General features: G+C 48.6%; 1 protein-coding gene across 6 annotated transcripts in view; it reads right to left on the bottom strand.

Moving 5' to 3' along the window:
* Positions 1 to 296: 296 nt before the first annotated feature.
* RALB (RAS like proto-oncogene B) overlaps positions 297 to 19,231 on the bottom strand; it is a 65,338-nt gene continuing 46,403 nt past the window's right edge. For all 6 annotated transcript variants that reach the window (XM_081243131.1, XM_081243135.1, XM_081243134.1 and 3 more), the window contains 4 exons: positions 17,251 to 17,410; positions 8,263 to 8,471; positions 4,467 to 4,644; positions 297 to 1,847 (listed from right to left, as the gene is read on the bottom strand). In XM_081243131.1, the coding sequence (XP_081099257.1) occupies positions 1,728 to 1,847; positions 4,467 to 4,644; positions 8,263 to 8,471; positions 17,251 to 17,364 (621 nt within the window). In that variant the 5' untranslated portion in view covers positions 17,365 to 17,410 and the 3' untranslated portion in view covers positions 297 to 1,727. The remainder of the gene's footprint in view (positions 1,848 to 4,466; positions 4,645 to 8,262; positions 8,472 to 17,250; positions 17,411 to 19,231) is intronic.

A 19,231-nucleotide genomic window follows, 5' to 3' on the forward strand; every position in this document is an offset into this window, starting at 1 on the left:
ACTCTCAACCAGAACTGATATCAAACAGGTGGCAAACTAGGAGGAAAAGAAAAAGGTTGTTTCAAAAAATGCAACAGTGTGATTACCTTCAACTTTTTAAATTTTAAGAATAGTCATCTCTTCCAAAGGAAAGATGAAGTTACTGTTTATACTTATAAATTTATTTCCCCCAGCCCAATTCAAAGAATTGAGTTTGCAGAACATCTAACAAGAACGATAATGAATATCTGTCCATTTCTTAATACTTACATTTCACATATATGACAAAAGGATAAAATAAGGCTGAAATTCTGAAAAACTGTAAATTTCTGCTTTAATTGAAAAAAAGCCCATGATTCTTTGGGAGGTGATACAAGATTGTTTGTTTTCCAGTCAGATCATAATTTCTACAACATCTGTAATAACCATAAATTCCAAGGGTTCCCATTCTCCCCACCCCAATTCACTTTTGGCACCTACATGTGAAATATCACTTCTGAAAAGTGGGGAAAAGATATGCTAAGCACTAGGTGTTTATCGCTGTCCTCTTCCCTCGTGAAAAATGTCCTGACTGCTGGATTCAGAATATTGATACAAGAAAGACAATATCTCATCCATAAAAACCTTTTTCTAACTAACTAGATGGTTGTCTCAGAAACAAATTTATATTAGAAACAGCAGCCAGTTCTCAGAGGTAAAGGGGCAGTGGATTCTCCACTTCTTGCGAATTTACTGAGCAGTTCTAGGAGAGGTAGCAGGTGTCTGGCATAGGCTCTGGCTTCGTGAGTTTAGAACTCAATCTTAAGTCACCACGTTCTTCAGAACAACTTGGGCTACATTGAAAGAAACAACAGAAAAGATTCTCTCAACCTCTGCAGGGAGGAGCGGGCCAGGGCAGAGCATGGGTTACAGGTGGAGGAGGAGGGGCCTGACCCTACGACGGGCAGTTACGAGAGGATTTAGCCAAAGGACTTCTTTTAAAAATTCTGATTAGAAAAGTATATCATGTGTACAGTATATTGCTCTTGAGTCTTCATGTTGCTTATTAAAAAAGAAGCTCCTACACAAAAATCAGGATGCCACGGGAGAAAAGCAGCTGACACAGACTACAGCTGGCGGATATTTAACTATGAAGAGCACAACTCTTCCTGCTTTCATACTGAGGATGATTTCTGAGCTTGGTGTTGATCTCTTTGGCCCCATTCAACTTTATTTTTTTAGCTCTGCTTCAGATCCACAGGGTATGGCCAAGAGACCCAAAAAAATCTCCGAATTTTCCAGCGTCATTAGAACCTAATGGATGTTTCTGAGAACCACTGTTGAGCTGACAAGGGTGGGGGAGCCTCCCCCGACCCTCACCCCCCAACACCTAATAAAATAAGACACTTTTATTTCAAAACGAAAGACGCTAATGTTACAAAACTGGGGAAAAAATAAGAAGCTAGGACAGTCCTTCTTAATTAACACTTGGCTAACACCTGCCTGTAGCACTACATACGTGGCTTATTTTAGGAAGGAAAAGTGGGAGGAAACTGAAACCTCCCGACAGAGGAGCCGTCCCATTGCACAGTCAAGAGCCTATTTCTTCTGCCAGCCACTGGTTCACAAATATTTTCCCCATTTACAGAAGCGTGTGTGAATGAGGATGGGGAGAGCAGGGAACAGGCCGAGAGGTCGACTGGAGTCTTGGCTTGAGGAACCTGCCCTCTTTCCTTAGTGGCGAGTGACCTGGTCCAGCACCTCGGCCTTCAGAGTAAGCAACATCTTTCTTTAAAACTTTTCTTGTTCTTGCTGCTTTTCTTGCCGTTCTTGTCTTTGTTTTCTGACATCTTCTTTGCTCTTATCTCTCTCATGAGGTCAAAGAACACCTGGGGTGGGGAGGAAGGGGTGAAAAGAACAAGGAAGAAAAAGCCATTTAATGATTTAATGAAGCAATTCGACCAAGCAGGGTATGTAATTACAGTTTAAAGTATATATAAAGCCAAATGTATTCTTAAAAACCACGGGCCATCAAAAACAAAAGGTCTAGGGGCTTCCCTGGTGGCGCAGTGGTTAAAAGTCCGCCTGCCAATGCAGGGGACACGGGTTCAAGCCCTGGTCTGGGAAGATCCCACATGCTGCAGAGCAACTAAGCCCGTGCACCACAACTACTGAGCCTGTGCTCTAGATCCCATGAGCCACAACTACCGAAGCCCATGAGCCTAGAGCCCACGCTCCATAACAAGAGAAGCCACCGCAATGAGAAGCCCACGCACAGCAACAAAGACCCAGTGCAGCCAAAAATAAAAATTAATTTTTTAAAAACCCAAAACAACAAAAGGTCTAGAGCAGAAGAGAACAACTAACATTAGAAACGTATTCTAATTCCACAAAGGAAACCTCTCTGCTCACATCATACAACGGGTCAAGCTAAGGGCAGCAGTGTCATACCGTTAGTACCACTCAGCAGCTTATTTCAAACTGATGAAACCTGTTCTGGGGATAAGTATGATGAAGGATGAAACATCACAGGACAGACCGACAACAGTCTGTGAAACTGACCGACAGCGAGAGGCGTCTGGCTTCCAACCACCGGGACGGGGAAGGGAGGAGAGTGCCCTGGGGCCCTGCCACATTCCACCGAGCTGATGAGTCCTCCCCTGACCCTAAAGGCACGAGTGCCGTCACGCAGGACTGCCATCACGCAGGACGGCTTCGCAGCCTAACCCTGACGGCAGACTGGGGGACGCGGCAGGTGGGGGGGAGGAGGGGATGCAGCTTGAACAAACGACGGGGCCCCCGATGCGGGGGGGGCGGGGCAGAGGGGGGTGTCACCCTCCCCATGTCCGCCCCTCCCTGCCCCACTCCGCATGATGCCAGCTACAAGGGGCTTCATCAAGAGCTGATGAGAGGTGCCCTTTGAATGCCAGCATGCTACCAGTTGTCACAGTGGTCTGGGTTTTGCCCTCTGCTACCAGCAACCGTGCCTGGGTACCGACTACATGCCAGCAGCCAAAATACGCCTCCTACAAAGAAAGATTTGAGATTTCTCACAGAGAAGATGGAAAGCGTGAGACTGAGTGCAGCCTTTGACCTTTGGACGTCTGCGCAGAACAGGCTCCTGTTACTTTCTAGAGGAACGCGAGACTGAGCTTTCTGAGTGGGGGACTCCACGAGCCCTCACCACTAGCTCAGGGTGCAGGAAAGGACCCCCCCAAACTGCATCAGGCTGACCTAAGCACCCCTTTCCCTCAGCCTCTCAGGAAAGCGCCCCCTCCCCCATAACAGGGGCCGTGAACAGCTTCCAACGTCGCCGGTTTTCCCTTGTCCTAGCAGCACCAGGCAGGCAGAGGGAGGTGAAGGAGGCGCGTGTGTCCAGCTTCACATGATGCCCACGCTGGTCATCGCCCCCAAGCTGGTCACCGCCAGTCTCATCGACAGCCTCCTTTCCTGTGAACTGTTCACAGCGAACACAAAGCTGCCCGGCATCAGCTTCTGCTGGTTCCCGTTTGGCAGGTCCGGCCGGTCCTGGGCAGGAAGCGGAGGAGACAAGCCAGTGTGACAGCTCCCGCCCCCACCCCCCCAGGTCGGCAGTTCCAAGCCCGGAAAGTCTTCCTGGTTTTTAAAAAATGAACTGTGTGACTGGACTTCCTGTGTGTTTTCTAATTCTACAGCTAGAAAACAATTTGCTAGAAACGGAAAGATTTGGAAACGCACAAGAATCAAGGTAAGAGCTGAGATAACAAAGAAAAAGGAGCTGCCGAGGGAACCTGCTTCGCATGGCAGATGCAACTTAACAGCCTCACGTCGTTGGAGAGGCTTCCAAAGCAGACGCCTTCCAACACCAGCGTCCTTCCAGCAACCCTGCAAGCTGAAGTGACACCTGGTTTCAAATCCCTTCCTCCTCAGGTGAGAAGCAAGGAGAAAGGAGAAGCGATGTGGGAGATCCAGGTGTTGCACAGACGGCGCAGACCAGTCCACGGCTTGGCTGCAAAGTGACGCGCGTCGGTCTTACGGGAACCCAGGCCGTGACGGCAGAGAGACGACCTCAGCTTTTAGGTGGTCGATTTTAGCTCTGGGGCAACCGCTTTGAACTTGAGCTTTTTAGAAGAAGGCCTCCCCATCGCCAGCACTGGAAGGCGGGTTTTCAAACCGTCGGGGTTCGTCTCTGTCAAGGTCATCCTTTCCTCCGCTTCAGAGATTTGAATGAAAAACTACGCTGGGGGTGGGGAAGAGGGGAGAGGTCCCTGGACGCAGAGACGAAGTTCTAAAGACCGGACCCCCTGGCTCTGCCGGTGGGCAGGGAGGTGAAGAGAACGGATCTACCCAACCCGCCGGCGAGGGCAACATCAAGGGCCCCCGAGGCCGCGAGGGCAGGGTCTGCAGAGGCCGTGCCTGGCCCGGCTCTGGGGGGCCGCGCCCTCCCCGTGCCCCTTGTGCGACGCCAGGACCCCCGCGAGGCGCCCCCCCCCGCTACCCGGGACCAGCAGGTGGGGAGCGGGGCCCACCTTGTCCACGTTGGCCCGCGTCTTGGCCGAGGTCTCCACGTACTGCACGCCCCACTCCTCGGCCTTGGCCCTGGCCTCCTCCAGCGGCACCTGCCTCCGCTCCTGCAGGTCAGACTTGTTCCCCGCCACCAGCAGCGGGACTTTATCTTCTTCTGCCTTAACGCGGAGGATCTGTTCCCTGGGTGACAGGTCAAGAAGAAGGTGGCTGAGCAGGCCCGGCCGGGCGCCGGTCCCCCCCAAGGCGGGCCGCTGGCCCAGGCCCGTCCCCAGGGGGCGCCGCTCCAGCCCGTGGCCAGCCAGCGCCTGCCACCTCTGCTCCCAGCTTGCTGCGCCCCGGGGACCTGGGTGCTCACTACGGACGCGGGTCTGGGGGCCTCCCTGGCGGTCCAGTGGTTAGGCCTCTGCGCTACCAATGCAGCGGGTCCAGGTTCCATCCCCGGCGGGGGAACTACGATCCCACATGCGGCGCGGTGTGGCCAAGAAATAAATGAATAAAATGAACCGTAAAACGGGAGAAAAGTTCTTAAAAAAAACCCAAAAAACAAAAAACGCAGGTTTCTGGGCCCAGGAGCAGATACGTGGGCAGGAGCCGAGGATTGTGCATTTCAACAGCATCCCCAATTTATGCTTCGGCCAGAAAACAAAACAAAGGAGAAACCTGGGACCCTCTGTGGTAGAAACCAGATGAAAGAAGTATCTTCATATACACAACGCTTAATAATGCCCCTGGGAAAAAAAAGTCTGATTTCTTTGTGAGAATAAAAGCCATGAAACCCAGGGGTTTTCAGGTGGTCTGTTAGCAGACCGTGAAATCAATGCAGTGGGACAAGAACCCGTGATCCTTTGTCCTCAGTCAAGTAGAATACTCCAGAGAAGCAAAGCAACATTAGAGGGACGCTCACAGTAAAGGTAGGTACGGTTTTGTGCCCCTCCTGCTTCAGCTCCGTCTGCACCCGTGCACCCCGCCCCCACTCTGTGAGGCCGGAGCACTACTTCAACATGCCTGATTTTTCTACTACCAAGTGGGGGGAAAAAATGAAATACTACAAGGCCTGTGGAAAAGTCCTTCAAAAACATCTTCTCTAAAATAACCACTACTGTAGCACATTAAACTTTACCTCTACTAAAAATAATCAGCTACCTAAAATCATTTTGGAAAAAGAGTATTCAAGAAATTAAATATTCCGCTTCCATTATTTTGAACCGGGGGAACCTGCCTACTTCTGTATTCCCACACATTCCCAAAAGAGACCCCTTCAAAAACGTATTTGGTGGGGATTTGCACTGACTTTTATATAATACGGGGTCACATTTCATAATAATAAGAACGTTTAAATTTTTTCCCATACAGTCGGTTTCACTACCAGATATCAATTTTTTACAATTGGGGTCTAGTGGACTTACAGTGTCATGTTAGTTTCAGGTGTGCAGCACAGTGACTCAGTTACACATACACATGTATCCCTTCTTTTTCAGATTCTTCTCCCTTATAGGTTATTACAAGATAGCGAATAGAGTTGGCTGTGCTGTACAGCAGGTCCTTGTTGGTTCTCTACTTTGCATGCAGACTGTGTGTCTGTTAATCCCAAGCTCCTGATTTATCCCCCCCTTTAAGCAAAATGAAAAATAAGCAGATGCTTGAAACCTGTCTCTGAGGAGCTTTGCCACACCCTGCATTTCACAGGGGTCAAAGAGCACACACTATGCTTAGAAGTTAGTGATCAGTATACATGGTGAACAGTAAAAACTGATCACATTCTGGCCCATTAGTCTTGCAGAGGCGTGACTAATCACCTCATCAATAAACATATTGAATGAGAAACAGGAGTACCAAGCTCTGGTCTCTTGTAACAAGCCTAAAGGTTTCAAGGAAGAGAGGGTGTACTGACATTTTGTTTTATGTTGGAGCCTTTCCGTTTGGAAGATAAATGCAGAAATGCAGTTTTAAAACTGCTAACAGGCATGAAGCAACTGAGTTTAAGCGTAAGGGCTCCGAGGATCTACCCACATCCGTCTGCTTCCAGCACCATGGGAAACTGGGGCAGCCTGGGGCTTTTATCGAACTGCCCGGAGTTCAAGCCACAGCACTAACTTCCCCTTCCTTTTCCTTTTAGGTCATCACCTGCCCTTTCTCTTCTTTCATAACAACCAAAACCCTCCTCCCAGGCAGAGGTAAGGAGGCACCATTGTATCTGTATGTGTGCAGTGACTGGGGGCACAGCCAGCGCTTCCTTTATTGGTGACTCCCGGGGCTGATGGGAAACCCAAGGCTCAGGACGGGGAAGAAAATAGGGCGGTGAGTGCATCCATCCTGTATGGTCCTCAAGAAGGCCTGACAGCAGGATCATGCAGATGCAAAGCCAGCTATGCACACGTGGACTATAGCCACTTAACAGAAGCTTCTCGGTACATCAGGAAGAGCTACAAATAACAGGATTTCTCACAGGGAGTCCTAGCCGGTTAATAGCTCACAACACACATGCCACAGTTGCCGAGAATTGCATTATCCGCCCTCGGGAGGCTTGGGGCCACGGCTCCGCCTGACTCCTCTCCCCTTGCTCTGCCTGTCTCCCCCGAGGCCGCTCCTGAGCGCCGCCCCCCCACCCCGGCCCACTGATGCTCCTTCCACATCTTGGGGGGACACGTTTAGCTTCCTCGTTCTCACCTTTGGCTGATGACCTTCATTTCTGACCAGAACTTGCTAAAGAATGAAAAAAGATTACTTGGTTGTTTTTTTCCTTTTTAGTTCCCTATTAGACTCTAGTTCAGGTTCTTAGAATAAAAAGTCACCTGGGGACTTCCCTGGCGGTCCAGCGCTTAGGACTTGGCACTTTCACTGCACGGGTTTGATCCCTGGTCGGGGAACGAAGATCCCGCACGCCACACAGTGTGGCCAAAAAATAAATAAAAAGTCACCTGCATGGATCTGTTTATAAGGAGGGGGATGAAAACGCACAAGTGTATAAGAGAGATGGGAAAGGGATGGGGAAAGAGAGAGACCCTTGCCACTAGAATCCCTGGGAGCACGAGGCCCACGCAGCTCACTATTTCTTTGTAACAAAATGAACTTCAGGGATCTCGACATACTGCGATTTCAAATAAATTATAGCAGTGGATACTCACCTTGTGCCCACACAGTGAGAAGAGCCTGGGGCCGCCACACCATGAAGGGTTCTCCCTAGGAAATCTAAGTCTAACGCATCATTTTATTCCATCTCATCAACAAGAGCATTTTCAGGTAAAGACACAGAATGCTAAGGACACTTGCCCTGGGTCACAGTACCGTGACAGGGCGGGGACTCAGACCCCCCGGGTCTATGTGACCCTGAAGCCGGTGCTTTCTGCCCCACTTGAGCTAATGTCCCCAAGGGAGCAGCACACGGTCACTGTGACCCAAGGCGTCCACTCTCCCGACATCTGAGGTTTCAGAAGCCTCAAAGTAGAGCAGAACTGTTGCTTTTCTAGCAAAATTGGGAAAAAGATAAAGATAGTTAACGCTTACCAACCCCTGGCTCTTGGGATTTATGTGAAAACAAAACTACCCGCTCGTGACTGTGTGGAACGGCTTCGTCCTCTCTAGGAACGACAGATCCTTACGATCATTTACTTATACGTGGAAGTTACAAACCTAAGAAGCCCAAAGAGAGCATAACAAATGACAAGCTATAAAGTGCCAAGATCCAAAAAGCCCCAGCAAGCTCTTCAGAGAGATTCTGTCCTGAGACGTACTCCACTCAGCCCCAGACTCCTTCCAAGGCCGCCATGAACGGAAGGCAGAGGGCCCCCCGGGACGCACCTGAACTCGGCTGTCGCTGTGAATGACTCGTGCTCGGTGATGGAAAACACAAGAAGGAAGCCCTCCCCGCTCCGGAAGTAGTTATCGCGAATGGCCGCGTAGTCCTCCTGTCCGGCCGTGTCCAGGATGTCTATCTGGACCTCCTCCCCGTCCAGGACCACTTTCTTCCTGTAACTGTCAGCCTTGGTAGGTTCATAGTCCTCCACGAACTGGGCAAATAGACGACACGATTAGTAGTTAACAAAGTTCTAAGAGAAAGAACAGCTGCCAAAAAATAAGTTTCAATATATGGGTGCTTTGCTTATCATCAACTGCGGCTTTACTGAGTGCTGATAATGATCACACCACGTGTAAGGTGCTAAGGATAGAGATAACTCCTGAGGTAGTACTTCTTTGTTGCTTCCAATTCCACCATTTGTTATTTTGTTTTTAAACAATAAGAACAGATATTCCCATTTTACAGATGAGAAGAGACCAAGCAGAGAGCAGAACGCTTGCCGATATTCTTGGCAGTATAAAATTACAGTTAAACAGTGGCAAGGGTAAGAAACGGGAGCTCGTATTCATAATCAACAGAATTATAAAACTCATCTGAAAAGTAACTGGTCAAGAGGTACTCAGAGGCTTAAATAACAATACAACACGAAAATCTCCAAATGGGTCAAAGATTAAATGTTAAAAATAAAACCCTCAAGTACTAGAAGAAAACATGGGTGAAATCCCTTTATTACCTTGAAGTAGGGAAGGCCTTTTTAACTATGACTCAAAATCCAGAAGCCATGTAAGAAAAAATTGATAAATTAGACTACATAGAAAGTTTTAAAACTTCTGTATGACACAACACGCTATAAACAAAGACAAATGACAAGCAGGAAAAAGTATTTAAACCCATATCGTAGAGAACTATATATTAACTAGAAACAGGGAGGAAAAAAAGATCAACAAGCCGTTGGGAAAAAGTGGCAACAGACATAAACAATTCACAGAAAAATAAACACATATGATGTTAAACCTATGAAAAGACGTTCATCCTCACTAATAAAGAAAATGGTAACTACATGGAGATACCATTTTTCACCTACCAGACTGGCAAAAGTCCCGAAGTGTGACCACACACCTCTTGCACATTGCTAATGGCAGGAGACAGGCAGTGCAGTCTGTACGGAGACCAACATGGCGACACCTAATCGAGCGGGAGAAGCAGTCCTCCTCCTAGGAATCTAATCTACAGACACGCCTGCACAGCAACATACAAGGTTATCCACTGTGGCACCACGTGTGGCAGCAAAAGATGAAAAAGCACCCAAATGCCCAGGACAGGGATCCACAGAATGCAATACTATGCAGCTATAAAAAATGAGGGAAAACACACCCTGGGAAGACAGAACAAAACAAATTTAAAAGCTGTTAAACAGGAAAACTGAAGCAAATGAACGTAAATGAATATTATATTGGTAATGTAACCTGACAAAGAATTAATCCAAGACACTTTAAAAAAGAGTATTTGGATAGAATACATCCCACTAAAAGAGACTAAGGACAAAAAAAAATTCAAAGAAATGTTGAACGTCCCTCAGTGGTTATATTATTCAGTAGCAATGGTATGAATGTTTCAAAGCTATTTTCTTTATATTGCATTATACATAAAATAAGTAATTATTTTAATGATAGTATAAGTCAAGATATTCAGGGAAAAAAGTTAATGATAGCAATGTACTATTAAACTTGAATTCATGCTGGTATAACTGGATATCTCCACATGTAAAAGAATGAAGTTGGATCCCTACTTCACATCACATACAAAAATTAACACAAAATGGATCAAAGATTTAAATGCAAGAGCTGAAACTATAAACTCCTAGAAGGAAACATAAGGTGGAAATCTTCATGACCCTGGATTTAGCAATGTATTCTTAGATATGACACCAAAAGCACAAGCAACAAAAGGAAAAAATAGATAAATTGGACTTTATCAAAATTAAAAAATTTCATGCCTCAAAGGACACCACCAAGAAAGTCAACCCACAGAATAGCAGAAAATATCTGAAAAGCATGTATCTAATAAGGAACTTGTACCCAGAATATATAAATTAACTCTTAAAACTCAACAATAAAAAGTTTTAAAATTAAGTGAAATTAAATGCCAATTTAAAAATAGGCAAAGAAAAAAAAATGAAGAAAAAATAGACAAAGGATCTGAACAGACATTTCTCCAAAGAAGATATACAAATGGCCAATAAGAACATGAAAAGATGCTCAACATCATTAGTCATTAGGCAAATGCCAATCAAAACCATGAGATGCCATTTTACACCCATTAGGATACTATAATCAAAAAGATGGACAAGGCCTTCCCTGGTGGCACAGTGGTTGAGAGTCCACCTGCCAATGCAGGGGACACGGGTTCGTGCCCCGGTCCGGGAAGATCCCACATGCCGCGGAGCAGCTGGGCCTGTGAGCCATGGCCGCTGAGCCTGCGCGTCCGGAGCCTGTGCTCCGCAACGGGAGAGGCCGCAACAGTGAGAGGCCCGCGTACCGCCAAAAAAAAAAAAAAAAAAAAAAAAAAAAGATGGACAATAACAAGCATTGGCGAGATCGCAGAGAAATTAGAACCATCATACATTGTAAAACGGTGCAGCTGCCATGGAAAACATGGCCTTTTTGTAGTTCCCAAAAAGTTAAACACAAGAGTTACCATATAATCCAGGAAATCTCCCACGTAGGTACACACCCAAGAGAATCTGACATGTCTACACAAAAACTTGTAGATGAATGTTCACAGCAACATTGCTCATAATGGCCAAAGGTAGAAACAATCCAAATATCTATCAATTGACAAATGGATACAGAAAACGTGACATGTCCAGACACTGGAGTATTATTCAGTCGTAAAAAGTAAGGAAGTACTGATTCATGCTACAACGTGGATGAACCTTGACAAATTATAGTTGGTAAAAGAAGCCAGACACAAAATATCACATAATATATGAGTCTATTTATATGAAACATCCAGAACAGACGAACCTATGGAAACAGAAAGCAGCTTTGTGGTGGCTGGGGGCAGGGGGTGGAGAGGGACTGCCTGTGGGTAAGGGGTGTCTTTCTGGGGGATGAGAATGTTCTGGAAGTAGTGGTGATGGTCGCACAATTCTGTGAATATACTAAAAACCACTAAATTGTACACTTAAAAGGGTCAACTTTATGGTATGTGAGTTACATCTCAATTTTTTAAAAAGTATGAAGCACTGATACAGCTGTAACATGGATGAAATTTCAAAACATGATGCTCAGTGAGAGAAGCCAGACATAAAGGTCACACACTGTCTGATTCCATGTATGTAAAATGTCCAGAACAGCACATCCATAGAAACAGAAAGCAGTTGCCAGGCCCGGGGCCGGTGGGGGGAGGTAGTAATGAGGAACGGCTGCTACCGTGCAGGGCTCTTCTTTTTGGGGTGATACAAATGTTCTACGATTGCACTGTGGTGATGGCCACACATCTGCATGAATACACTAAAAATCACTGAATGGTTCACTTTAAAAGGGTGAATTTCATGGTGCGTGAATTCTTCATAAAGCTAGCATTTAAATTTTTAAAAAATTTAAAAATCGAGTTGAAAATATCGGTATGAACTTATGGACCCTCTGAAGGACCTTGTGTTGTCAATCAATAGCTACTAATTCAAATGATTTTAAATCTAAAGATAACCTAATACTAAAACTAAAGAGGGTACTTCCCTGGTGGCGCAGTGGTTAAGAATCCACCTGCCAATGCAGGAGACACGGGTTCGAGCCCTGGTCTGGGAAGATCCCACATGCCACGGAGCAGCTAAGCCCGTGCGCCACAACTACTGAGCCTGCGTGCCACAACTACTGAAGCCCGCGCACCTAGAGCCCGTGCTCTGCAACACGAGAAGCCACCACAATGAGAAGCCCACGCACCGCAACGAAGAGCAGCCCCCCCTCGCCGCAACTAGGGAAAGCCCGCGTGCAGCAACGGAGACCCAATGCAGCTGAAAATACATGAATTAATTAATCTGAAAAATAAATAAAACTGAGGAGTCTCTTATACTCATATAACAATCTTAAAATAGAGAAAATATGAAAATTTGCCTATGCTTCACAGCAGTGTCCTCCTGTTAACGTCCTTCCAGAGAGACAAATACATGACCCCCCAAAAAAAACCACCGCAACATCCAGTGCGAAGGTCTCCGTACACCCTAAAGCACCTCGGTTGCCTGTTCCTGCACTTCCAAGGATGAAGCAGCAAGAGTCCCACCCGCTCCTTTAACGCTGGAAGTCAGAAGGTCCCCCATACGGCGGCAGCGGGGAGGTGCGCCCGCGCCGGGGAAGGGCGCTCACTGTGGGAGCTTACATCACAGCCTTGACGTCTCCATTCCTTGTTAGCAGGAGCCACCGCGCCGGCCTGCAGGGCTGCTGTGATCCGCCGCAGACGCCCAGACACGCGGTCTAAGCCCAGCCTCTCACGCCTTCCTCGCGAGCATGGCTGCTGCCCGAACCGCCCGTGGCCAGCCTCACCTCACCGGCACAGGCAGGCAGCTAAGCAGTCTTCGAGTGCGTCAGGCCAGGGGTTACAAGGGCAAAGCTCTCCCGCCTCACTGGCAGCCCCTTCCCATCTTTCCAAGTCAGAACTTAGACAAAAATAAAGACTTCCGAGGCTGTGGCTGCTTCCGTGACCCAACTTTCCTGGAGATTCCACCACAGAAGCTAAAAGTTTTTTTTAAACAAAGGGCAAAGCACTGGACCAAGAACAAAGGGTCCGAATGGCTCGGGAGGCGTCAGCCAACCCGCATCTCCGAGCACGGGACTGAGTTTCCTTTTCTCTGGCCTCCCGGACGGGGAGCCACACCTGGCCGCTCCTCGGAACTGCTGGCAGAGCTTCAGGAAAAGAATGACTCGGCTCCAGCTCCAGAGGGATTTGGTAAAGGAGCCCCAGGGGAGTCTGCGATCAGCTGGGCTTGGCCGTCACCCCTAAGGTCTCTTCAAGCTCCAAAACTGTGATTCTAGAGCCAGACCCTTCAACCTCGCAGCCACTAGCTGGGCACCAGGGGCTCAGCGGCCACAGGTGTTGGACAGCACAGATACAGAACACCCCCTGCATCACAGAAGGGTCTAGCGGGCAGCACTGTTCAGGGAATGGACACAAGCACTCCATCTCTCTTCTCCTGCTGTGCTTTTATTTTACCGTTCCTTCAACAACTGCTGCTTTCTGGTCCCCACATACGTTAGCCAGTGGGAAACAGAGACTAAGGCCAAGCACAGCTTCCCCTTGGTTCTCTGAAGAAACAAGGAAGAAGAGGAAAAGCTCTTGATTCTTCTGCATCTCTTCCCCTCCCTCTTGCTGTACACACAGAAACATACACAGGGAAAGTGAAACATCCCGTCTAGACTGCCCTGGTCTCCTGCGTTGTCAGCCGCCAGGCTGGGCAGGATGGCTCCAACCTCACGGCGGAGTCGGGCTGGGGGTCCGAACGTGCTCGCAGATTCGGCAGCCGGGGCCCCTCGGTCACCGCGTGGTAGAGCAGCCTCCCCTCCCCCGACGTGACTCCGGCCAGGCCGCCCCCGAGACAGCAGCGCGACAGACCTCCCAGGCTGGACGTGTGGGACCCTCCGGCGCGCTGCAGCACGTTCAGCAGCATCTCGGCCTCCACCCACTGGCGGCCGGTCGCATCCCCCCGTTGTGACGTCCCCAAATGTCCCCAGACACGGCCCGCCATTCAGCGGCGGGGGGAGGACACACAGAATCCCCCCCCATCTCCACTAACGCCTGCTCTTCTAACCGCATCTCCCACGTTTTAATTCCTCTCCTACCTGTCGCTTCCTCCCCAGCCTCTGTTATAGAAGGAAAATAAGGAATCTTTAGGAAGCAAGGCTCATTTTTAAGGAAAAACAAATAGACTTCCAAGGCAGATTTTGTAACTTGCCTCTCTTCTTTTATGAAAAACCGTTTGGCGTGGGCTTCTCTGGTAGCGCAGTGGTTATGAATCCGCCTGCCCAATGCAGGGGACATGGGTTCGAGCCCTGGTCAGGGAAGATCCCACATACCCTGGAGCAACTCAGCCCCTGAGCCACAACTACTGAGCCCGCGTGCCACAACTACTGAAGCCTGTGCACCTAGAGCCCAGGCTCTGCAACAAGGGAAGCCACCGCAATGAAAAGCCTGCGCACCACAATGAAGAGTAGCCCCCGCTCGCTGCAACTAGAGAAAAGCCCACGCGGCAACAAAGACCCAACACAGCCAATAAATAAATAAATAAATAAATAAATAAGCTAAAAAAAAAAAAAGAAGTTTGGCGTAAATTAAACAGATTCTGCTAGATGTGCCCACTTTGGCCCCTAGTATAAAATAAAGAAAAACAACCCTCCCAATCAAAAGTATACAAATGCTGGAGAGGGTGTGGAGAAACGGTAACCGTCCTACACTGTTGGTGGGAATGTAAGTTGGTGCAGCCACTGTGGAGAACAGTACGGAGGTTCCTTAAAAAACTAAAAATAGAGCCGCCATATGACCCAGCAATCCCACTCCTGGGCATATATCCAGAGAAAACTCTAATTCAAAAAGATACATGCACCCCTGTGTTCATAGCAGCACTATTTACAATAACCATAAAAAAGAATGAAATAATGCCAGTCGCAGCAACACGGGTGGACCTAGATTCTCATACTAAGTGAGGTCAGCCAGAAAGAGAAAGACAAATAACATATGATATCGCTCTTATGTGGAATCTAAAATATGGCACAAATGAACGTGTCTATGAAACAGAAACACCCTCACGGACACAGAGAACAGACTTGCCAAGGGGGAGGGAGGGTGGGAGAGGGATGGACTGCGAGTTTGGGATTAGTAGATGTAAACTATTGTAGAGGATGGATAAACAACGAGGTCCTACTGTAGAGCACGGGGAACTCTATTCAATATCCTGTGATGAACCGTAATGGAAAAGAATATAAAAAAAGAATGTATATATATGTATGACTGAATCACTTTGCTGTACAGCAGAAATTAGCACAACACTGTAAATCAACTATACTTCAATTAAAAAAGAAAAAAGAAATTGATCATTAGAAACATACAAAACAAAAAGTTTCTCATGATAAGATACAGTGCGGTGTGACCCAGGGGGAGATGGTCTGGAGGTTTTGGTTTTGGTCTGAAGCTTATTCATTGCAGGGCCCTCTTTTAAGAACAGAATACAAGATTACACATATAATGGTAAATACAAAAATGATTATCTAGAAGGAGAAAAGAGATTATAATTCATTACACAGTTTTTAAAATACACAAATACTCTGGTGAACCCAACCCTCGGGGGGGCCCCTCGATGGGTCACGCCCTTGTACGGCATTCTCTGCTTGAGCGCACAAGGCCCTGAGGCTGGCTTGCAACCAACAGCGCACAGGCGATGACAGGACCCCATGACCACGTTTTTGTGTGGAAGGATGCGTCTTAGCTACCAGAAACTTCCCTGCTGGCTGGGGAGAAGCAAGCGGCCGTGGGAAGAGCTGTCTACAGAAAGGGCCACGCGGCGGAGAACTGGGGGCGACCTCCAGCAGCCGGGGCCCCGTCTTGCACCCGCCAGCAGCCCGCAGGCTCGCAGGAGGCCAGGCACCCTCCCCACAGCCTGAGACCCTGGGCAGCACCACGCTCAGCCGGGCCAGACTCCTGGAAACTGGAGGTGACGGATGTCCGTGTGGGGATCTGTTCCACGGCAACACTACAAATACCACTCGTACCCCAAATCCAGCGGAATAACAGTCTTGCTCATTAACTGCCGATACACCTCTGCAATACTGTCCTGCTCTGTTGGCTGTATGCGGTTGAACTAGCTTGTCAGATGCCAGGGATCCTGAAGCACTGGGTTGGCCAAAAAGTTCGTTCCGGGCCACTGCAAGATGGTCTGGAAAAACCCGAACGCGCTTTTTGGCCAAGCCAACGTTGCCTACAGAGAATTGAAAGAGAATTCAGTCCTTCCTCTAGCACAGCTGGTCCGAGTTTCTCTTTCATGACGGTTTAGCAAGGTTTCTTCGGCTTCATGACTGGGTGAGGTTTGGGGACTACTGGCAAATTTAGGCCCTGCATCCGTCTTCCCTGTAAGGAGCCGTAAGGCCTGGAAAAACCTTCCAGACCGGCCTGACACCGCGTTTGGAGCCGCTGCCCACTCACTTGCCATGCCGGGCGCCTTGGACACAGCCCTCCCCGTGCCCCCATCACAAGGCCAGGGCCCCTGCTAACTGCATCCTTAAGTCGGCTTCCCTTGGCCACATCCCAAAACGTCGCGGTCACTGCAGCACACCCCGTGTGGCAGGAAGCTGGACGGGGCAGAGCCTGGTGGAAAGAGAGGGTCATCTTAGCTGATCGTGGTGACAGTGTCCTCTGCCGCAAATTTTGGAACACACGAGCCACGCAAACAGGGTGCCAGAGAGAGGCCCCGAGGCTCCGGCTCTGGTCTGGACACGCTGCTGCACGACCAGCCATCGGCCGTCAAGCAGGGACACCTGTTTCCACAGGAGTCAAGCCTGTGCCGTCGCACTAGACTCGGCAGCAGCGCCATTACCCGCAGGAAGTGATGCAAGCTTGGGGCTTTAGCTTGAACCGGGGGAACTAGAGCAAGGAGAAGAGATGGAGCTCATAGGGCAGCCTGGCTGTCCCCTTCAGTGCCTGTACGAGCTGGCTGTCACAGCTGAGCATCTGGCCCGCCCTTTCGACACCTCCCCCCGGCTCCTGTCATAATATAATGATGGTAACGATGCGAGCAGGGACCCCGCGTGTCCCTGCCTGAGCCGAAATGACTCGCCTAACATCAGCAGTCCAGCTCTTCCCCTGGTTAGAACCCCCTGGAAAGCTACTCAGAAGCCACCGTAGCACAGTTTGCCCCATGACCCTGATGAGCCCCGGGGAACGGGCACAGGGACGCAGCTGGAGGAGGGACGCGGCGGCGGCAGGCCCGACGGGGAGGCGCGTCTTACCTCGTCATACATGAACTGCAAGGTCAGGGCCGACTTGCCCACCCCTCCGCTGCCGACCATGATCACCTTGTGAAGCGCCAGGGAGCTCTGGCTCTTGCTCTTGTTTGCGGCCATCCTGCTGGTTTTCTGCGCAACGCGGCCAGAGGACCCAGACGAAGAGCTGCCAAGGAAGAAGACAGACTCAGAGGCGGTTTGGTTCCACCCAAAGGAAATCACATGACAACCCTCCAGAAAAGCCTAACCCAGACGTTCCACCAGACAGGTCATTCTTCCAGGCTCGAGGCAGAGACAAAGCCCCCCAAGCACTGCCCAGTCACAAACTAGAGCTGAGCCGACCCGAGGGAAGGTGAGACGGAGAGAAGATATGGGCGTGCGCGCCCGACGCCCCATCACTGGGGGTGGGGAGGATGGTCCACCAGCAAACCCGCACGCCCTCAGCAGAGCCGCAGGGGGCGGGCAAGCCACGCAGTGACCCCGCGCCAGCTGTGCCACGGGGGCCGCTCAGGGCCCCAGCATCTCTGTACCCTCGCTCTCTCCCCGCCCCCCTCCAACACACCCACACGGCCCTCCCAGGGGGCCAAGGGGGGCTCTGAAAAGGGGTGAGTAAACCTGCTTCAGAGAGATGGGAACATGTGTATATGTATAACTGATTCACTTTGTTATAAAGCAGAAACTTACACACCATTGTAAAGCAATTATATTCCAATAAAGATGTTTAAAAAAAGATCAGCATCCCTTCACGGTACAGGGCAGTCAGAAGGAAGACAACTAAATTATTTATTCCACGTTGATTTACATTAAGAACTAAATGAGTCAGACTTTTCCAAAACAACGATCTTTTAGTCAAAACCAGTTCAGCTTCATCAGAAGTGAGATAAAGTGAGTAGAAGAGAGCAACCTTGGCGGTGTGGGAAGAGAAAGTATTCTCAACGAGCACATTTACCAGGTACCGGAAACGTGGCATCTAATTAACCTGACAAGCTTTTGCACAGCAAAGGAAACCATAAACAAAACAGAATGACAGAATTTTCTCCCTTACAGAATGGGAGAAAATATTTGAAAACTGATGCGACCGACAAGGGATTAATTTCCAAAATTTACAAACAGCTCATACAACTCAATATCAGAAAAAACAACCGGCCCAATCAAAAAATGGGCAGAAGACCTAACTAGACCTTTCTCCAAAGAAGACATACAGATGGCCAACAAACACATGAAAAGATGCTCAACATCACTAATTATTAGAGAAATGCAAATCCAAACCACAATGAGGTATCACCTCACACGGTTCAGAAACGGCCATCAAAAATTGTACAAACAATAAAGGCTACAGAGGGTGTGGAGAAAAGGGACCCCTCCTACACTGTTGGTGGGAATGTTAAGTTGTTGCAGCCACTATGGAGAACAGTATGGAGGTTCCTTAAAAAACTGAAAATAGAGCTACCATATGCTCCTGCATAACCCAAGTGCCAATTTTTATTTTAAACGATTTTTATGGAAAATCTCTCTCACAGATGCCACAGCGTAAGGAAAAAGGGCATGGGCTCGGGCATGTCACGGGCCCAAGTCTGGCTCTGCCATTCGTGAGATGTGGGACCTGGACACTAGTTATTCAGTTTCTCTAAGCCAGTTTTCTTATTTGCAGACACAAGTAAACCACCACCCACCCTGCAGGATTTTTCTGAGTATTAAATGAGATAACACATGTGAAAGATCGAAGCCCTGTGCCTAGCATATAACAGGAACTTACAAAGGCTGGTGTCCTTCCTATCTCACTTTAAGAGAATTCTTTTTCTCATTAGACATGATGGGCACCTATTTCTGACAAAGTAACTTGAAAACACCACCAGTAGAAAAAAATACACACACACACACACCATGCATAACAGAAAACAACCACATTTTAAATCAGTGGTTCCCAACCTCGGTGGCACAAGGAGATCTCTGGGCAGCTTTAAAAACATCCCCAGAGATTCTGATG

This window comes from Mesoplodon bidens, assembly GCF_964165515.1.
Source record: "Mesoplodon bidens genome assembly, chromosome: 8".
NCBI lineage: Eukaryota > Metazoa > Chordata > Mammalia > Artiodactyla > Ziphiidae > Mesoplodon > Mesoplodon bidens.